This window comes from Procambarus clarkii, chromosome 60, assembly GCF_040958095.1.
Source record: "Procambarus clarkii isolate CNS0578487 chromosome 60, FALCON_Pclarkii_2.0, whole genome shotgun sequence".
Classification (NCBI taxonomy): domain Eukaryota; kingdom Metazoa; phylum Arthropoda; class Malacostraca; order Decapoda; family Cambaridae; genus Procambarus; species Procambarus clarkii.
This window is the reverse complement of record NC_091209.1, coordinates 31,021,458-31,043,613: the sequence shown is the minus strand read 5'-3', so window position 1 is coordinate 31,043,613 and position 22,156 is coordinate 31,021,458. Positions and strand designations below refer to the sequence as shown.

Sequence of the window (22,156 nt, the reverse complement as noted above, 5' to 3'; positions counted from 1 at the left end):
CCAATCTTGTGGGTGGTAGTGGACCCTATACCCATCTTGTGGGTGGTAGTGGACCCTATACCCATCTTGTGGGTGGTAGTGGACCCTATACCAATCTTGTGGGTGGTAGTGGACCCTATACCAATCTTGTGGGTGGTAGTGGACCCTATACCAATCTTGTTGTGGTAGTGGACCCCATAACTATCTTGTGGGTGGTAGTGGACCCTATACCTATCTTGTGGGTGGTAGTGGACCCTATACCAATCTTGTGGGTGGTAGTGGACCCTATACCAATCTTGTTGTGGTAGTGGACCCCATAACTATCTTGTGGGTGGTAGTGGACCCCATACCCATCTTGTGGGTGGTAGTGGACCCCCATACCTATCTTGTGGGTGATAGTGGACCCCATACCCATCTTGTGGGTGGTAGTGGACCCCATACCCATCTTGTGGGTGTTAATGGACCCCATACCAATCTTGTGGGTGGTAGTGGACCCCATACCCATCTTGTGGGTGGTAGTGGACCCTATACCTATCTTGTGGGTGGTAGTGGACCCCATACCCATCTTGTGGGTGTTAGTGGACCCCATACCAATCTTGTGGGTCGTAGTGGACCCCATACCAATCTTGTGGGTGGTAGTGGACCCCATACCCAACTTGTGGGTGGTAGTGGACCCCATACCCATCTTGTGGGTGGTAGTGGACCCTATACCTATCTTGTGGGTGGTAGTGGACCCTATACCAATCTTGTGGATGGTAGTGGACCCTATACCAATCTTGTGGGTGGTAGTGGATCCCATAACTATCTTGTGGGTGGTAGTGGACCCCATACCCATCTTGTGGGTGTTAGTGGACCCCATACCAATCTTGTGGGTGGTAGTGGACACCATACCCAACTTGTGGGTGGTAGTGGACCCCATACCCATCTTGTGGGTGGTAGTGGACCCCATACCTAACTTATGGGTGCAAGTGGACCCCATACCTATTCTGTGGGTGGTAGTGGACCCCATACCCATCTTGTGGGTGGTATTGGACCCCATACTCATCCTGTGGGTGGTAGTGGACCCCATACTCATCTTGTGAGTGATAGTCGACCCCATACCTATCTTGTGGGTGGTAGTGGACCCCATACCCATCTTTTGGGTGGTAGTGGACCCCTTACCCATCCTATGGGTGTTAGCGGACCCCATACCCATCCTGTCGGTGGTAGTGGACCCCATACCCATCTTGTATGTGGTAGTGGACCCCATACCTATCATACCTACAGCTAGTGGACCCCAATGTGGTAGTGGACCCCATACCTATCATACCTATAGCTAGTGGACCCCATACCTATCTTGTGGATGGTAGTGGACACCATACCCATCTTGTGGTTGGTAGTGGACCCCATACCTATCCTGTGGGTGGTAGTGGACACCATACCCACCTTGTGGGTGGTAGTGGACCCTTTACCCATCTTGTGGATGGTAGTGGACCCCATACCCATCTTGTCGGTGGTAGTGGACCCCATACCCATCTTGTGGCTGTTAGTGGACCCCATATCTATCCTGTGGGTGGTAGTGGACCCGATACCCATCCTGTGTGTGGTAGTGGACCCCACACCCATCTTGTTAGTGGTAGTGGACCCTATACTCATCCTGGGGGTGGTAGTGGACCCCATACCCATCTTGTAGGTGGTAGTGGACCCCATACCCATCCTGTGGGCGGTATTGGACCAGATACCCTTTCTGTGTGTGGTAGTGGACCCCATATTCATCTTGTGGACCCCCATACCTATCTTGTAGGCGGAAGTGGACCCCCATACTCGTCCTGTGGGCACGAGAGGATCCCATACCCATCCTGCAGGCGGTAGTGGACGCCATACACATCCTGTGTGTGGTAGTGGACCATATACCCATCCAGTAGGCGGTAGTGGATCCCATACCTATCCTATGAGTAGTTATTGGGCCCAGACCCACCCTACAAGAGGTATGGACCCCTTACCCACCTAACCGGTGGTAGTGGATCCTATAAACACCTAACAGATGGTATTAGACACTATACCCATCCTACAGTAGGTAGTAGACTCTGTACCATCCTGTTTGCAGTAGTTTACCCCCCAAAGACATTCCAAAGAACATCGTTTTCTATTTACGTTGCTACAATACATTCTTTTAAGATTTTTAAAGCATAAACTAGTGTATATAATGTTGATTGGTGAAGCACTATTATTCTATGTAATAATTTATAGTGCTTATTATAATTTACTAAGAACAACTAATATTTCTCAAAACAAAACTACGAAACTTCAATAGGATGTAGCTGATCTGTAATACTCCAAGAGCATGGACAATACCAGGTAAATTTCACAACCCATGTGGGACCTGAAAACTACAATTTTCATTATAAGTGAACCAATCACGACTATTCTGCTGTCTACGGCGATGGACGGGTTCTGTGAGACGTAAATTGGTACGTGAGGAAGAGTTTGGGCTTTGGAAAAATTGCAAATGGGAATATACCACATATGTACTAATTCATATTTAACATATTGACTTTAAGCATTAAGTCATATATGTGCTGTCTTGTGCGAGAGTGGGTTGCTCCATCCACAACAATACACCTGTTCACTCCAGCCAACTCTGTACACCTTTTCACTCAAGCCAGAACTGTACACCTGTCCACTCCATCCAAAACTGTACACCTTTTCACTCCGGCCTCAACTTAATATTATTATTATTATTTTTTTTTTTTGAGATATATACAAGAGTTGTTACATTCTTGTACAGCCACTAGTACACGTAGCGTTTCGGGCAGGTCCCTGGAGTACGATCCCCACAACGAAGAATCGGTTTTTCATCCAAGTACACATTTTACTGTTGCGTTAAACAGAGGCTACAGTTAAGGATTTGCCTCCAGTAAATCCTCCCCGGCCAGGATACGAGCCCGTGACATAGCGCTCGCGGAACGCCAGGCGAGTGTCTAATCACATCTGTTCACTCCAGCCACAACTGCACACTTGTTCACTCCAGCCACAACAATACACCTGTTCACTCCAGCCAGATCTGTACCTCTATTCACTTCATCCACAACTGTACACCTTTTTATCCCGGCCTCAGCTGAACATCTGTTCACTCCAGCCACAACTGTACTCCTTTTCACCCCGGCCACAACTAAACACCTGTTCACTGCAGCCACCACTTTACTCCTGTTCACTCCAGCTGCAACTGTACACCTGTTCACTCCAGCCACATCTGTACACCTGTTCACTCCAGCAACAACAATACATCTGTTCTCTCCAACTACAACTGTACACCTGTTTACTCCAGCCACAACTGTAATGATCTATATAAATCCCTTAGAAATAAAAAGAAATCTAAAGTTACTTTACCATTGTGGAATTCTACCACATCTTCTCTCACCATTATCATTGTAAAGTCTGGGCTTCAAAGTCGTACTCTAGAGGACAACTAACTAAACCAGTTCTTACTTTCTTATAAATAATGGGAGGGATATGTATGTATATATTCCACAAAACACTTGACCGACAATAAATCTTATTTTACTGTGGACAAGAAATACACCTTGGGGTACAATTTCCCAACTGGGTTTTACTGAGCAACACAGGTTCATTTTACACTGAATAAATAAGGGGTACTCTGTTATGTTAATGGATTGTTGAGATTAAGAGGGATACTTTTCAGCATACATAAGCCTTAGGGATGCATTGACTATTGGATCCACAAAAACTGGGACTTAAGGTCACCATGCCATTTTACACTTACTTGGTGAGCTATAAAGGTAACATGGGTTTTAACCATACACAAAATCCTGGCACGTAAACAGTTTACAAATAAGGACCAAGTTTGATGGGATATAGACGACGTGTCACAGAAATCTGAGTGAATGTATAAAAATAACACATAACACTACCTACACACAGGGTTCTATAAACAAACTTAGTTTAAAACTGCCTATCACAAACACAGAGAAGGAGCACCGCTATAGCACGAATGAGAACAATGCACTTATCGTTATTGTAGGAGACCATCGCCTCTCACTCAAGCCACGAACGGCCTCCTCTTCACCCTGCCTACAACAGCCCAACGAGACCGCCTGGTCCAACCGCCTGGTTCCAATAATGTTTCATACACATTTGTATCTTCAAATAGTTAATTTTATATCTTATAAACATCCAGCCTGTTTTGTTTTAATTTAACACTGTTGTTTATGCATATTTTCTAGCACTGAAACTACTTTTTAACCATGTATGTTCTTTGCTGTTTACACTGTTCTGGGGATGAGATTTTCCTGGTTTGACAACACTGCACATGTGCAGAACTGACTATTGTACTGATGGGGATTCCATATGCAGAGGTCAACAAGAGTTCCAGAGTGTTCGTTCAGCTTTAACACTGCTGTTTCTATGTCTCTCTACTGAGAGACTCTTTACAAGAGTTTCTCTTTCTTACATCGAGCAACCCCCCCCCCCCCCCCCCCCCCCCCCCCCGCTGCCTCCTCCCTCGTAAGTGTGGAGTACTTTGAGTGTATTAGCTGAACTACAAAGTATAACTGTCATCGATGTGGCCTATTTAATAACAAGCTTTATTATTTCAAGAAAGAAATTTTTTATGTTCAAAGCTCAATGGGAAAATATCTATGTTGAAGCGGAAGGATTTCATTAACTCCAGCGAGAGCAGAAGGTGTTATTATTATATTTTGTTTTATTGCAATGATCACGACAATGGTTTCATAATGAATTTGTGTTGCTTTTATAATATTAAAAGCCTTCCAGAGTTTGCCATAAAGACGCATGCTGGTGGTGAGTGCTTGACGCTTGTCTGTTGTTGTTGTTGCAGAATGGTGGGCCGACTGGGAACGCTAGCAACAACTGGCCGCTCAGGGGCACCAAGTCTACACTGTGGGAAGGAGGCACCAGGGGCGTCGCCTTCCTCCACTCTCCACTCCTACCCAACTCTGGCACAGTCTCTCACCAGTCAGTATTACCTCCCTTGTACAGTCTCTCACCAGTCAGTATTACCTCTCTTGTACAGTCTCTCACCAGTCCGTATTACGTTCCTTGTACAGTCTCTCACCAGTCAGTATTACCTCCCTTGTATAGTCTCTCACCAGTCAGTATTACCTCCCTTGTACAGTCTCTCACCAGTCAGTATTACCTCCCTTGTACAGTCTCTCACCAGTCAGTATTACCTCCCTTGTACAGTCTCTCACCAGTCAGTATTACCTCCCTTGTACAGTCTCTCACCAGTCAGTATTACCTCCCTTGTACAGTCTCTCACCAGTCAGTATTACCTTCCTTGTACAGTCTCTCACCAGTCAGTATTACCTCCCTTGTACAGTCTCTCACCAGTCAGTATTACCTCCCTTGTACAGTCTCTCACCAGTCAGTATTACCTCCCTTGTACAGTCTCTCACCAGTCAGTATTACCTCCCTTGTACAGTCTCTCATCAGTCAGTATTACCTCCCTTGTACAGTCTCTCACCAGTCAGTATTACCTCCCTTGTTCAGTCTCTCACCAGTCCGTATTACGTTCCTTGTACAGTCTCTCACCAGTCAGTATTACCTCCTTTGTACAGTCTCTCACCAGTCAGTATTACCTCCCTTGTACAGTCTCTCACCAGTCAGTATTACCTCCCTTGTACAGTCTCTCACCAGTCAGTATTACCTCCCTTGTACAGTCTCTCACCAGTCAGTATTACCTCCCTTGTACAGTCTCTCACCAGTCAGTATTACCTCCCTTGTACAGTCTCTCATCAGTCAGTATTACCTCCCTGGTACAGTCCCTCACCAGTCAGTATTTTCTCCCTTGAACAGTCTCTCACCACTCAGTATTACCTCCCTTGTACAGTCTCTCACCAGTCAATATTACGTTGCTTGTCCAGTCTCCCACCAGTCGGTTTTACCTCCCTTGTACAGTCTCTCACCAGTCAGTATTACCTCCCTTGTACAGTCTGTAACCAGTCAGTATTACCTCCTTCACTATTCAATATCACCTCGATCGTGGGAATATTTACTATCAAAGCCTAATAAAATATATCTTTGTGAGTTCTCTCTGTTTAAGTCAAATTAGCATAATAATGTTCAACTTACAAGTGCTTAGTAGCTTACAAGTCCAACGACGCCATCCCGGCTTATGCCGTACACAAGAGTATATCATTCGACGACTGAATTGATCATATTTGTTCTATAAGGCATATAGTTTGAATAAATCAACCTGTTCTTAAAAAAACTTTTTCAACATTGTTGATTCGAACTAGTATAAAAGAATTGCTTTGTGTCCTGAATAACTTAATAAGAAAACAAATTCTCTCTCCCACTGGAGGTGAGACGGAGAATAAGGTTCTGACACCATTGCTTATAGATGCTTACGCTGCCACATCAGCTAACACACGCGACGACGCTATTACTCCGTGATTATAGTTAAAGCGTGTTACTTATAGCAGTTCAACGCGTCGAAGATCTAAACAGATTATCTCCGACCACACTTAAGATGATAAGTGTTTCTGCAACACTGTTTAGGTTCATTATCTGATCAGTTAGTATATACTTAGAAGCAAACGCTTGCTCCTAAATTGGGGTGGTTGCATCATAGAATTACAAAACATAAACTTGTGAGTATCACCCCATCATCAAACTCATCCTAAACTTGTGAGTGATGGAGTTATGAATCTATGAATAGTTATATATTGGTATTGTGATAAAAATATTAGAATTACTGGCAGGAGTTATCCAAGGCTATTGCTATGTTTTAGAATGTGACGCAATTAGAAGTGCATATTGGATGACAAGACTGTGCCTACCCGGACACTACACATTTGCTAGCTGAGATTATCTCAATTTATTTACTTAAATTATAATATATTAACCACAGATTAGATAGTCCATTGCTCATTGTTAAATTAATCAACTTAACGAGACATAAGCTGTTTCTTTGTCAGTGTGCTAATGGTCAGTTTTCAGACAATTTTATGTTGTCTTATGTATGATTAATGTACGTAAAAGGGCTCATGATCAGTCAGTAAACTGGCATCTGAAACTGTCCCTTGAGTAATATATTTATTACTTAAATCAAAGAGAATGTAAGTTTAATAATGCACTAGATGATCTAAATTAATTAAACTAACCCAATGTGAATTGTGTTGGACTAAATACAATTAATGATACTGTCCATTCTCTACCAAACATAATTAAAGAAAGACAAAAAATTAATTTACCCACCTCACATGCCTGGTTCTTTAAACCAGATGTGTAATAGCATGATTTGTTATGGAGCACAAAGAGCACATCAACTAAGAATCAGTAAAACTTAATTACAAAATAAATAGATCTCACTACATAATACTTATATGATTACCAGGCTAGTGTTGCTATAATCAATTACTAATCAAATAAATGAGGACATATGGTCAAAGTTTGCCATATCCAGGTGCCATATCCAAGTACCCTGGTGCTTTACTTCTGTGTCTCTGATTTAGATACAAATATTTAGATTCACAGGATCAACGGCACGTAACTTTTACAATAACCCAATATTGATAGCAGCACTTAATTGGCCTGGTGATCCCATCATAATTAAGTAGGAGGCAGTGAAATACATCCCTCTCATTTTCCAACAGTGATCATAGAAGATCTCAGGAACATGGTAAAATCTTTTAAACAAATAGGGTTGACTGTAGTTTTCACTCTGAGAGCCTTGTCAACCACCAGAAAACAACTGGCATTGAGTAACCGCGGGGCTATATACTCAAACCCCAAATATTAATTATTATCTGCGAAGGCATATGCGTATGGGCACACACTAAATTCATTTCTCAGCCAGACCTTTTCAGGATTATTTAACCTCTGGTAGTGTTCATCTCTCCTGAGAATCTCATGGTTATGTGGCTGTTAAATTAACAAACACCGTCAAATACTATAAATGCTTAATGAGAGGCTACTAAACATTACTTTAAAATTTATTTTGTTATATTCTTGAGTCTAAGGAGTTACTCAACATTAATATCATAAAATGAAATAGATTAAATCAAATAGGTTTATTAAATCTATTTGATTTGATTAATTTGAATAAATAAAATAAATCAAAATCAAATAGTAATTAAATACACCTATTCTAGTCTGCACCAATTACTATATAATCATATCTTGAGATGATTTCGGGGCTTTAGTGTCCCCGCGGCCCGATCCTTGACCAGGCCTCAACCCCCAGAAAGCAGCCCGTGACAGCTGACTAACACCCAGGTACCTATTTTACTGCTAGGTAACAGGGGCATAGGGGCATAGATTTAAGGCCTAAATAGGAGCATAGATTTAAGTTATAAATACTTTGCAATTAAGCTAGGCATTGTACTACCTAGCAAATTTATTTTATATTCTTGTTCAGTCTCTTAAGGGTGGGATACTCTTAAGATTGATTAAAATGATAGACGCATGGTACTGAAGGTGCTGTATTAAGTTAGATTAGGATAGGGGTTATATCCAAGGAAACAAAGAGTTAGTATAAATGGGGTTAAGTCAGAGTGGGAAAATGTTGTAAGTGGAGTTCCTCAAGGCTCTGTCCTGGGATCTCTGTTATTCATAATATATATAAATGATTTAGATTCAGGATTGTGCAGCAATATTTTCAAATTTGCCAATGATACAAAAATCGGTAGAGAAATAAACACGGAAAAAGACTCACTATTACTCACTAAATATGGTTTTGAAATAGTCAAAACATTGGCAGATGCAGTTTAGTGCTGACAAATATAAGTGTTTAAGGCTAGCTAATGATGATAGAGTTACAAGATACAAGCTAGATGGTGTTGATATTGTGAAGTCGGATTGTGAAAAGGATCTGAGAGTTATGATTAGTAAGCATTTTAAACCACAAAATCAATGCTTAAATGTTCATAATATGGCAAATAGGACACTGGTATTTATTTATCAAAGCACTAGTAATAAGACACCTGGTGTTGTTCTTCAACTATATCTTGCTCTGGTTAGGTCCCATTTAGATTGTGCAGTTCAGTTTTGGTCGCCGTACTATAGAAAGGATATAAATTCACTAGAACACGTCCAGTGTAGAATAACCAAGTTAATTAATCCCCCAAATTAGAAACATATTATATGCTTTCCGTTTCTTACCTTAACATACGATTATATGCTTACAGTTGCAATCTGCAGTTCCTCGTTAGTAAATACAGAGATAAAATATTTATTAAAAATACTACTCATTTCTTCGTTATTATCTGATCTGTCTCAGTTTTTAATAAACTTATCTAGTCCCTAATCTTTGTTCGATATAATGGAAAAAAAAACTTTAGGATTTGTCTTTGCTTGCCCTGCTATGCGAACTTCATAGTTTTTCTTTGCACCCCCCTTATCTCTGTTTTAACATTTCTAATCAGTTGGACGAATTCTTGTTCTAAACTGACGTCCCCCATTCCTAATCCTTTTGTACCAAGCTTTATTTCTACCTATAAGGTTCTTCAGATGCTTTGTTATACATTTCGTGTTATTATTATTCGATCTATTCAATTTGTATGGTATACTACATTCCTGTGTTTTGCTTAGAATATTTTTAAATAAGTTATATTTTGAATCCACATAAAATTCCTTTTTTAAATCACCCACCATTGGGTTCACGTCTCGCTCCAAGAGCGGCTCATCCCCCATGTCCAAGACTTTCCAATCTATTTCACTCAAAAAAATTCTTAGGCTTCCAAATCACCTTTTCGAAAATCTAGCACTTTAGCAGAATTTTCTCCAAAAAATCAATTCCATTCTATGCTAAATCTGATTTCATTATGATCATTGTTCCCTAGCTCACTCCCTATTTCGATGTCATTTAACTACATTTCCCTGTTAACTCTTAAGTCTAAAATATTATTTTCACGCTTTGGTTCCTTAATGTGTTGCTTAAGGAAGCAATCGTCAAATTAATTGTAGAAAATATACTGCTTCATTATTCCCTGTTCTGCTAAGCCAGTTTATTCCACTTAAATTAAATTCACCCATTACATAAATACTGTTTGACTTAGATGCTCTAGTTATTTCATTCAATAGATTCAAAAAATTCAAAATTCAAATGTTTATTCAGGTAAAGTACATACATACAAGGGGGTGATACAAATATTGCTGAATTTATAGATAGAGCTAGTACATACAATGCCTAAAGCCACTATTACGCAAAGCGTTCCAGGCAGGAAAACACTAAAGACTAAAACTTAATACTAATTGAGATTAAAGTATAAAGTGTGTTGAGACAATATAAAAATAAAAAAGGGGGAACATGGCAGAAAAACAGCAAAAATACAATTTGGTCGACAAACAGCATTGTTTAAAAATAACAGACATGGGTTTACATTATAGGGGTAAGGTAGGTTACAGGGAATTAATTAGGTAGTGCTTAGTTTTTATCTCAAACAGGTTGAGAGAGGTACAGTCTTTAACGTGATTGGGAAGGTCATTCCACATTCTGGGTCCCTTGATTTGTAGAGCATTTCTAGTTTGATTAAGTCGTACTCTTGGAATGTCAAAAAGGTATTTGTTTCTGGTGTGGTGCTCATGGGTTCTGTTACAGCCTTCAATGAAGCTTTTAAGATCAGGGTTGGCATTACAGTTCAGCGTTTTATATATATATATATATATATATATATATATATATATATATATATATATATATATATATATATATATATATATATATATATATATATATATTTATAATACACATGAGAGGATGTGCAGTGACTTAATATCTAACATATTCAGAGATTTGAGTAGGGGTACTGAGTGATGTCTGGGGCCAGAGTTGGATATTGTCCTAATAGCAGCTTTGTGTTGAGTAATAAGAGGACATAAATGATTTTGGGTAGTAGAACCCCAAGCACAAATACCATAGTTGAGAAAAGGATAGATGAGGGAGTAATAGAGCGTCACCAGAGCAGGGCGAGGTACATAATATCTGATCTTAGAAAGAATACCAACAGTTTTTGAAACTTTTTTTTATATATTTTGAATGTGCCCCTTGAAATTCAGCTTGTGGTCAATGAGAACGCCAATGAATTTGCCATCTATTTTGTTACAAAATTGGACATTATTTACCATGAGATTTATTTGATTTGAGGATTTATTGCCAAACAAAATATAGAAAGTTTTGTCAATGTTGAGGGTGAATTTGTTGGCAGCTAGCCAGAGATGGACTTTATTTAGCTCAGTATTCACTGTGACATTTAGAGCAAGGCGGTCAGGACTGGAGTAAATGAAGGTTGTGTCGTCAGCAAATAGAATTGGTTTGAGGTGTTGGGAGGCATTTGGAAGGTCATTAATATAGATGAGAAAAAGGAGAGGGCCAAGTATGCTGCCCTGAGGAACACCAGTGTTGATGGGTAGGGTGGGAGAAATTGAATTATTTACAGAAACATACTGGAGCCTGTCAGTAAGGTAAGATTTGAGATATTGCAGGGAGTGACCTCTGATTCCATAATGATGTAATTTAAGAAGAAGGTTTTGGTGGTTGACAGTGTCAAAAGCCTTACGCAGGTCCACAAATAACCCAACAGAGAACTCATTTTTATCAAGAGCTACATGTATCAAGTTAATCATACTAATAAGTGCATCGTTAGTGCTTTTTTTGGGTCTGAAGCCATATTGACCAGAGCTAAGTATATTGTGTTTGGCTAGATAAGAGTAAAGCTGCTTGTAGATTAGTTTTCAAATATTTTTGACAAGTTTGGCAGGATTGATATAGGTCTGTAGTTGTTAACATCAGTAAGATCACCACATTTGTGGACAGGGGTTACTCTTGCTTTTTTTTTTTGAATATCTGGAAAGGTTTGGAGTTCAAATGACTTGTTGAAGAGCAATGCAATAGCAGGGGCTAAAGATCTGGAGCCTTTTTTGTAAATTAAAGTTAGTATCTCCTCAAGGGCACTAGACTTGGTTTAAAGGGAAAGGATTATCTCATTAACATCAGTGGAATCTGCAGGCGTTAGGTACAGAGACTGTGGATAGTTACCTGTAAGATAGTCCTGAACATCAGTACTGGAAGATGGAATATCATTTGCAAGGGATGACCCAATGGAAGAGAAGAACCTATTGAACTCAATAGCAGTATCAGAGGCTGTAAGCTGACTATCGTTACTGGACAGGAGTATTGGTTTGTTATTTAAAATCTTCTTTGATCCCAATATTTGTGAAATTGTGCTCCATGCTTTCTTAATATTGCCCTTTGTTTGGGTAAATTTATCTTCGTAGTATTTAGTTTTGGCTCGTCTAATTATTTTAGATAGCAATGACAAGTAATTCTTTAAAAATTCCTTGGAGACTTTTTTTTTTGCCGGGATATTCCTGCGCGGGGCCCTAAGCCTCTGGCTGGCCCACTTTTTGGAGACGATTCCTAACCTATACTTCTTCTCAAGGTCATGTTTTTTGTTAATGGATTTAAGTATTCCCTTTGTAAGCCAATGATTGTTTAGCCTTTTAGTTGTGACTTGTTTCGTGTGCATAGGACAGTGGGTGTTATAAAGGCTGAGAGTTTTTTGAAGAAAGGATTGCACTGCTAGGTTGATGTCCCCTATGTTACCTAATTCGGACTCCCAATTGATATTAGCAGCAACAGCTATAAAATTGCCTACAGCAGTTTCATTGTGCAGCCTAAAGCTTATCTTCCTAGTATCTAGAGGTGGTTTGTGAATGTTGGTTATGAGAAATATGGGGTAATGGTCTGTAGTGCTATCGATGATTATCCCTGAAGTAAGCAGAGAGAGGTTATGTTCGTCCAGATGTGATCAAGAGTCGGGGCAGTACTATCAGAGATTCTAGCAGGTCTAGTGATTAAGAGTATGAGGAAGCAGGAATTCATACAGTTGAGGAAGTTGGCAGCAGTAGGGTTTTCAGGCTCGCAGAGATCAATATTAAAATCCCCTGCGATAATTGGATGGGTTTTTGTTTAGTCTGTTATCTAGTATTAGATTTCTAAGGTTAGAGTTGAATTCGGACACATCAGTGTTAGGAATTCTATAGACTGCTTTCACAGTCAGGATAGGCTCAGCACTCTTGACTCTGAAACTGGCGAAGATATACTCCCCACAGTAGTCTCTAGTTCTAATTACTTTTAAGCATATTAGTTCTTGGTGGTAGTAAAGAGCAGTACCACCACCTCTCTGAATTGGACGACAGTTGTGAATTGCTGAGTACTTTGGTATGTTAAAGAGTTGAGTAGTATCCTCTTTTAACCACGGTTCAGTAACTATGATAAAAGAGAATTTGTTATCAATAGTTTCAATCATGGCACTAACATCATCGAAGTGTTTGCTTAGAGATCTTACATTCAAGTTAATTACAGAGATATTGTGATTATGTGTTAATACATTGTTTACATCATGTGCTGTAAAATATCTGCAATTTTGATCATTAAAGTGATGATTGTCATAGATAGTGGATAAGAGGTTTAGTTCTGGGTCTATACTAGTTTGCATAAGAAGGCTGGTTGTAGGAAAACAAGGCAAGAATGGTAATTACAAAATAAAATTTTGATATAAAAGGGGTGGAAAAATAAAAATATAAACAAGACTATACAAGACAAACACAAAATGAACAAAAAAGAAAAAGAAAAATGAGGTAGATTGCTTACAAGTACTCTCAGGTACACTGCAAGTAATAATTTGCATTTTGAGACACAGGCAAAGCAAAGGGTACAATAGAGTAATGGAGTATGACGAGGCTAGGCAACCTAGGTAATAAATGAAAGCAAAGAAAACAAGTTGAATAATAAACATAGGCAAATTTAAGCTAATGATTATTAACTATAAATAGTTTAGTTATGATCCTATAATTAATAACAACTAAAGAAAATATTAATGCACTCAATTCCAATAAATGACTAATTAAAAATTAAATTAAAATTTAATTTAAAAAAGTGTAACAAAGAGACTTTGGTTACCTAGCCCGCACTAGGTGACAAGGGGTTAATTATGTTGACTCAACGAGAGGGATAATAAGGTGGGACAAACCACATTGGGCGAGGAAAGTGTTGAGGTTATCCTCATTAGCAATTGTAAACATTTTACCTACTGAGGTCTTTCTCACTTTAATCAAGCCATCTCTAACGAAGCACTGATGAATCGCAGCTGGGTTTTGATAACGGATTTGACGCAGGCGGTGGAGGAGTTGATGTCTTTATCTAGTCAAGCACTCGTTAATGTAGATTCCCTTTCGTTGGGATGCAGCTGTCCGGACAAGATGTGATTTTATGGACTGGGAAGCTAGCTTGAGGCGAATTTCTCGCAGGTTTTGTCCTGATGGATTCTTTTTGCCTACTCTGTAGGCAGCAATAATGTCCGTTTTATTTAGAGTGACACGCAATTCGTCTTTTTTGAGAGCATGAACTATTTCAATACACTTTTCACCTTCATGTTCCACAGGAATATCTTGGGACGACACAACAACAGAGTCAAGCAACTTTTGCTGGTCTTGTTCATCCTGGGAGATGGAATGTTGGACGGATAATGTACTGATACATGCAGTCATTTTGTTGAGAGCTTCCTCCTGTTTTTTTATGGCTTCATCAGTTTTCAGAGGTATGTTTTCCTCACGGAGATCATTCAAGTCATGCTGGAGTTGATCTTGGCTAGCCATATAGTTTCTAATATTCACGCGGAGAAGGGTTATTTCTTGTTGTTGTTGATGAAGGTTCGCACAGTTCGCTTGATTCTTAGTTTGAAGACTCAGGATGATCGTATTTTGAGTCTCAAGGACTAGGCACAACTTTTTGAACCACTGATTCTCGGCCCAGTTAGGAAAATCTACTGAGGGACCAGAAGCACACTTGAATTTCGTAAAGTGGGATGTAAGCATGAAATTAGGAGAGGATTGAGAGGACACAGTTCCCTGGCTCAGTGATGGGGTAGAGAGGAGACAACCCATTCTCGCACTTTCTTACAGTCAATATTGACTTATTAAATAAGTGCATATGTGACATACTAATTTATTGTGAATATTTTAGTTTACTTTGAAAAGCTTCATAGAAAACACCGACCTTAACTAACCTTCTTAGTATGTTAAGATAAGCATCTTATTGCTTCGTAATTACAATTATTACTTAACCTATACCTATAATAGGTTAAGTAATAATTGTAATTACGAAGCAATAAGATGCTTATCTTAACATACTAAGAAGGTTAGGTAAGGTCGGTGTTTTCTATGAAGCTTTTCAAGGTAAATTAAAATAGTCACAATAAATTAGTACCTATAGTATACCTATAATAGGTTAAGTAATAATTGCAATTACGAAGCAATAAGAAGCTTATCTTAACATACTAAGAAGGTTAGGTTAGGTCGGTGTTTTCTATGAAGCTTTTCAAGGTAAACTAAAATAGTCACAATAAATTAGTACGTCACATATGCACGTATTTAATAAGTCAATATTGACTATACGAAAGTGCGAGAACGGGTTGGAGGAGAGCAGCACCGCCTCCGCTGGCCCCAGAGCTTCCAGACGGAGAAACACGAAGGCTGTCAGTGTTGGTCGGGATGGATGCCTTATTAGGGGCTTTGTTGCTCTTATTTCCCTCCGCAGTCTTGTTTTTGGGAGACATGATTGGTTGAGAATGGACTGGGATATATGTTGTGGCTGAAACTTGCGTCAGGCAGCGCGGTGGCGGGCAGAGGCGGGCAGCAGGCACTGGTACTCACTGCCGGAGAGGATTGTTTTGAATTTTATTTGAGATGGAATGAGTTAATTTGGGTTGGTTACTTTGAATGTGCTATGACATGCTTGGACTCCATGTACTTAGCTGCATGTGGGTGGGGGTCTACATCATCTGGGGGTAGTTTCAGGGCTGAAATACAGCTTAGAGTGAGGAGCGTAGCTAGCACTCAATCCTTATTTTCCCTGGAATGAGTTTGCTGCTTTGCGAATGAGATGCTTTGCTTTCATTCTGTCTAAGTTTGGTGGCCTGTATATGACTGATTATATGATTTTTAGCAATTTTTCGTTTAATTCTAGCCAAACAGTTTCTGTGTGTGTGTGGCTCAGTTTTAATTCTCTCTTCGAGACTACATTTCAAATTCTCCCTAACAAATATGGCTACTCCTCCTTCTCGTCTAATATCTCTATCTGTGTGAAATAATGTAAATTCGTTTATTTGATATTCAGCTAATAGTTCTCAGTTTTCTACATTCATCCATGTTTCAATAAGTGCAATAATATCTATTGTTTCTGTGCAGGCAAGAGCATTTAAATCGTTTATTTGGTTTTCTAGACTCCTACTATTGGTGTAATATACCTTAATTGTATTGTTATTTTGAGGCACTTGTCCTATCCTGTTCATTTTGCCCTTTTTTTTCTCCCGCCAACACATACTTTTATTGCCTCCTTTGACAACGTGACAACACTGCTAACGTAAACAGTCGTGCCCACTGATGCAAGTCTGTGGTTAGTGTTCCTCTTCTCGACCTCTTTCAACACAGTGCCGCTTTCGCTGTGAATCTATCCCCTCGACTTTCGGGCTCTAACAGCACATTAGGCTGTAATGGTCGCACATTGGGAAAGTTGTAAATGATACAACGTCCTAGTGCAGATGATGAGGAATGTTACACTAAATACTATCAGTATATTGGCATATTGGCTCCGTTCAAAAAATACGGTTACTGCTCAACATAACTAAATAGTGCGTTCCTTCACAATGTCCACAAAATTGACCAGTTACTTTCAGAGGCGGAGCCAGCAGTTGCACACCTTCCCTACGATGTCCCGCCAAGCACACGATGAAACGACGATGTTGCTACAACGTTCGAACAAGTTTTAACACTTTCTAACATGTAACAACCAAGATAGCAAGTTGTACCAACGTTGTATTACATCATAAAAACGTTATAGCAACAGACAAGAACTTTATTATAAGTTGTAACAAAGGAATCATAGGGACGTTACGTTGGGTGCTTACGCGGTCAGATAGTGAGACTATTCGGTCAATCATGGGCTGGATCCAGTGACGTGAGTTTTCCAGGTCACATATTAGCTGTCTTGTCAGGTGTCTTGAGAGGACGTCGTCGTCTCCATGTCCCATACTGTTTCTGGGAGGACTGTACAAAACAATGTTCCGTAATATGATCCTTATACCTTACCATTTACATTCTACTGACACATATAGTCTTGGACAGTCCAACGTAAGCATAGCAAAATCAACATAAATGTTGGTTATGCTTGGGAATGACTCATCTTAGGTGTCAATGTTATGCTTGACTGCCGTATCTCAATTAGGTATTTTCCAAATTGTTGTGAATTTTATTTTGATAATTGTAGAAGGCATATTTTCCCCAATTGTATGTATCAAAATCTAATCACAACCTACAAAAAAAACATAGTATACATTTTTCAATAAGCCTATCCAAATTCATGGACTAACAGAAAGCTTTAAAAAATAAAAAAAAAACGATAGATTTGTCTTTTGTAATTTGAAACATTTATTTCTAGTAAAATATTAAAGTAAATTTCCAGACCTGATATCATTTACTTAATCAAAATCCCTTATCATCAATGTTCAAAACATGCTTTTCAATAAGAAGATTTGGTGTAGATTTTTTTATGCTAGTCCTGGTGTGACTCGTGTTATTTAGAGAGCCTCATTGCTTTATATAATGATGGTGATCTTTAACAGATAAATAACATCTATTATTTTTTTGTATTATCATTCATCACTCCCATAAATATATTTTTGTTGTTTTCAATATTGAAGGTTGATGCACGTGACGGACTGGTTCAAGACGCTGGTGGGCTTGGCAGGAGCTACTGCCCCGCCAGACACTGATGGAGTGGACCAATGGGCTGCCATCACAGGCTCCGCCCCCTCGCCCAGGACTCACATGATCTACAACATCGAGAACAATACAGACTTTAGAGCAGGAGTCAGGTGAGAGAACACGCAGCATCTACATGTTAAACCTTTTGGCCATATGATTATTTTTACATTGCTGTTGTGGTAGTCAACGTGTTCAGAAGTGTAGTGCGTCAGCTGTAAATGTTAATCCAAGTCTTGTAGTGAAGGTAATTGTCACACATTGGGAAAGCTGTAATTGACACAACGTTTTAGTGCAGGTGATGAGGAATGTTAAACTAAATACTATCAGTATATTTGCATTACAAAAAATCTAAATTTCATTTAGTCATTTTCCCATATAATTGCCTCTTTCAATCAATATAAATAAAAATGTAAATGTTCGTTTGTTAAAAATCGCTAATCTCCGAAAGTTCTTCACCAATTGCTTTGAAATTTTCACACAACGTTCCATTCGCATCCGAGCGAATTTATATATACATACTATCTATATAGATCTCATGTCACTGATGGGATTTTTTTTTTGTAAAACTGTGTTTTTCATGTGTTTTTTATAACCTCTTTACCGATTCGATTACTTTGAAATTTTGACACAAACGTTGCATTTGAATAGGCGCGTGTTTTCATATACCTACTATATACATGCCTCATCTGTGACAGGAAAAAAACAGGTTTTTTTTTTAAACAGTGTCATCTGTTGGACGTAAGTGCAACACACGCTGTAATCTCTTAAAGTTCTTCACCGATTGATTTTAAATTTTGACACAACGTTCAATTCAAATACGCGCCTGTTTTTATTTACGTATTGTAAGGATGTCACACCTGTGACAGGTAAAAGCATGCTTTTTTGAATACCAGCGCCATCTGTTGCACATAAATGCAACACATGCTACACTAAATATGTTACTATTTCATTTCAGTGTTTCCGATTGCATTGATAAATTGAATTTTCATAGATTTCAACTTATCTTCATTTTGATTTAATTATTTTGTGTGACATTGTGTTGGAATTGAGCTGTGTTGTATACCATAACATTCATTTTTGTAAGTATAGTTATTTTTTTGTAATTTGCAATGTTTTTCATTTCGTTGTTTTTAACTGTTCTTCTTAATTTTCAGTGATGGGAACATCAGATCATTTGATGTTCCCATTTTATGATATGAAAAAACTTACTTTTTTGAAAAACTGTTTTTCATGTTTTTCATGTTTTTTCATGTGAGGGAAATCTTTGAAACTTCTTTACCGATTGCTTTAAAATTTTGACACAATGGTGCATTCGAATAGGCACGTGTTTTTATATACCTACTATATACAGGCCTCAGCTGTGACAGGAAAAACATGTTTTTTTCTTTTAAACAGCGATATCTGTGTAATGTAATAGTATCACACACTCTAATCTCTGAAATTTCTTCATTGATTGCTTTTAAATTTTGACACACTTTCCATTCAAATATGCTCATGTTTTTATATACCGACTATATAGATGCCACACCTGTGACAGGTAAAATCACGCTTCTTTTGAAAAACAAAGCTATCTGTTGCACATAATAGCAACACATGCTATACTAAACATGTTATGATTCCATTTAAATGTTTGTAATTATATTGATAAATTGATTTTTCATGGATTTCAATTTATTTTAATTTTGATTTAATTATTTTATGAGACATTGTGCTGGAAATGAGCTGTGTTGTTTACCATACCGTTCATTTCATGAGTACACGTATTGATGCCTCACCTGTGGCAGGTAAAAACATGCTTATTTGAAAAACAGCACCATCTATTTGCACGTAAGAGGAACACACGCTATACTAAATATGTTACGATTCCATTTCAATGTTTCCAATTTCATTGATATATTGAATTTTCGTAGATTTCTATTTATTTTCATTTTGATTTAATTATTTTGTGTGACATGGTGTTGGAATTGCGCTGTGTTGTTTACCATACCGTTCATTTCGTTAGTATATATTTTTTTATTTTTTCATTTTTTTCATTAAGTTTTTTAAACTGCTTTTCTTATATTTCAGTGACGGGAACATCAGATCATTTAATGTTCCCAATTTTCTGATGGGAACATCAGATCATTTGGGAATGCATTGAACGAGGGAGCAGGAATTGAGAGTAGGACGAAGAGATGGGAGTGGGGGATTGTGCGGGGGACGAGGGGACAGGGGAGGTGGTAATGGTGGGGAGGACGAGGGGGATGGAGGAGTTGGGGATGGTGGGGACTAGGGAACAGGGAGAACGAGAAGACGCAGGAGTGGGACATGGTGGGGAGGACGAGAAGACGGTGGAGTGGGGAATGTTTAGGAGGACGAGGAGATGGTGGAGTGGGGGACGGTGGGGAGGACAAACGAATGGGGAAGGGGAGGGAGGAATGGTTGGGAGGACGATAAGACGGGGGGAGGGGGGGGGGATGAATGGGTGGACTGGGAGACAGGTGAAGGTTGCTGTACCCGGCCATGAGTTGCTGTGGCTCAGCAACGCAAGAGCATTGCTGAGCTTTAGCAACTCGTGGCCGGGTACAGCTAGTAAATAATAGATAAGCAAACATACACTTTCGGCGTTCCATTTTTATGGATGGCAGAGTATATGTTAAATGGGTAAACCTAACTCATGTTTTGTTTAGTTTTTTACAGCTTTCAGAAACATTACAGTGGTTACAGTAAGCAGGTGATTAACATTAGCAATAAGATGTACACATATCTCATACAACTGTAGTTAGGTCGACTTCAGTCTCATTTGATTTACCTGATTTACCTGAGGCTCACTAACTATAATGACCTCGACGAGTACAGGAAGCCGGAGGCTTGTCGAAGGTCCCCCAGAGAGGACCTGGTCCCCAAGAGAGATGGTCTGCGGTTCCAGAGATTAACTGCAAACCATCTCCTGGAGGAAGCTGATAGGCGATCATGGCATGGAGGCATCATAGCAAAATTTTAAAGAGGGTCCTAACAGAACTCGTTGCCAAATATGTGCCGAAAAAAAAATTGAAAGGAAAGGGAACTAGATGGATGACACAGTTAGTAAACCAAGCATATTTACCAAAAGATAGAGCATTGGTAAACAAAACATAAAGAAAGATAACAAATCGTTCGATGCCTATGTAAGAGGTAAACCCAAAACAAAGGACTCATTAGGATTTTAATATATGAGGCTAAACAAGTAATAATTGACGATACAAAAGCGGCAAACACTTTAAATGAATATTAATATCAGTATTTACAATAGAAAGGTTATTTGACATCCCATCATCCATACATGTGTGTGAATGAGGGGAAGAGAATTAATTTTATTCATATACCTATAACATGCGAAGTAATTAGGAAGAACATTGACAAACAAAAACACTTAAATACCTTAGGTTTGGATGGAATCCAATCCAAAGTCTTAAAGGAAGATGCTGAAGAATTATGCCTATAGCTGACCCTACTTTCACAAAATCTCTGGATCTTGGAGTAGTCCCCCAAGATTGGAAAGATGCAAATGTGTTCGTTTGTTCAAAATCGCTAATCTCCGAAAGTTCTTCACCGATTGGTTTGAAATTATCAAACAACGTTCCATTCGCATCCGAGCAGATTTTTATACATATACTATATAGATGTCACGTCTGTGACGGTAAAAAAAAAACATGCTTTTTCTGAAAAACTGTGTATTTCATGTGTTGTTCATGTCAGGGAAATCTTCGAAACCTCTTTACCGATTGCGTTTAAATTTTGACACAACGTTACATTTGAATACGCGCGTCTTTTTCTATATCTACTATATACATGCCTCACCTGTGACAGGAAAAACCATATTTGTTTTTAAAACAGCGCCATCTGTTGGACGTAAGAGCAACACACGCTGTAATCTCCGAAAGTTCTTCACTGATTGCTTTGAAATTTTGACACAATGTTGCATTCGAATAAGCGCGTTTTTTATATACATACTATGTAGATGCCTTTCCCTGACAAGTAAAAACATGCTTGTTTGAAAAGCAGCGCCATCTGTTGCATATAATAGCAACATGCACGCTATTGTAACTATGTCACGAATTCCATTTCAATGTTTCCGATTGCAATAATAAATTTTATTTACATAAATTTCGATTTATTATATTTTTTATTGAATTATTTTGTGTGACATTGTGTTGGAATTGAGATGTGTTGTTTACCATAAAGTTCATTTCGTAAGAATAAGTATAGCTGCCACACCTGTAAAGGTAAAACTATACTTTTCTTGAAAAACAGCGCCATCTGTTGCATGTAGGAGGAACACACATACCTAGGTTTGTATTCCCCAATAACCTTTGGCAGGTGGAGTCCGGATTTCTTGGCGTTCACAGTTTCGAACGTGAACGTTAAAAAAGTT

At 38.9% G+C, this 22,156-nt stretch overlaps 1 protein-coding gene across 1 annotated transcript in view; it reads left to right on the top strand.

The window, feature by feature from the left end:
• The window catches only part of LOC123766954 (arylsulfatase B), a 156,017-nt gene that overhangs the window by 105,097 nt on the left and 28,764 nt on the right, over positions 1–22,156 (top strand). Inside the window, exons 8-9 of the mRNA XM_045756443.2 lie at positions 4,817–4,953; positions 17,700–17,873. Of these exons, the coding sequence (XP_045612399.2) occupies positions 4,817–4,953; positions 17,700–17,873 (311 nt within the window). The remainder of the gene's footprint in view (positions 1–4,816; positions 4,954–17,699; positions 17,874–22,156) is intronic.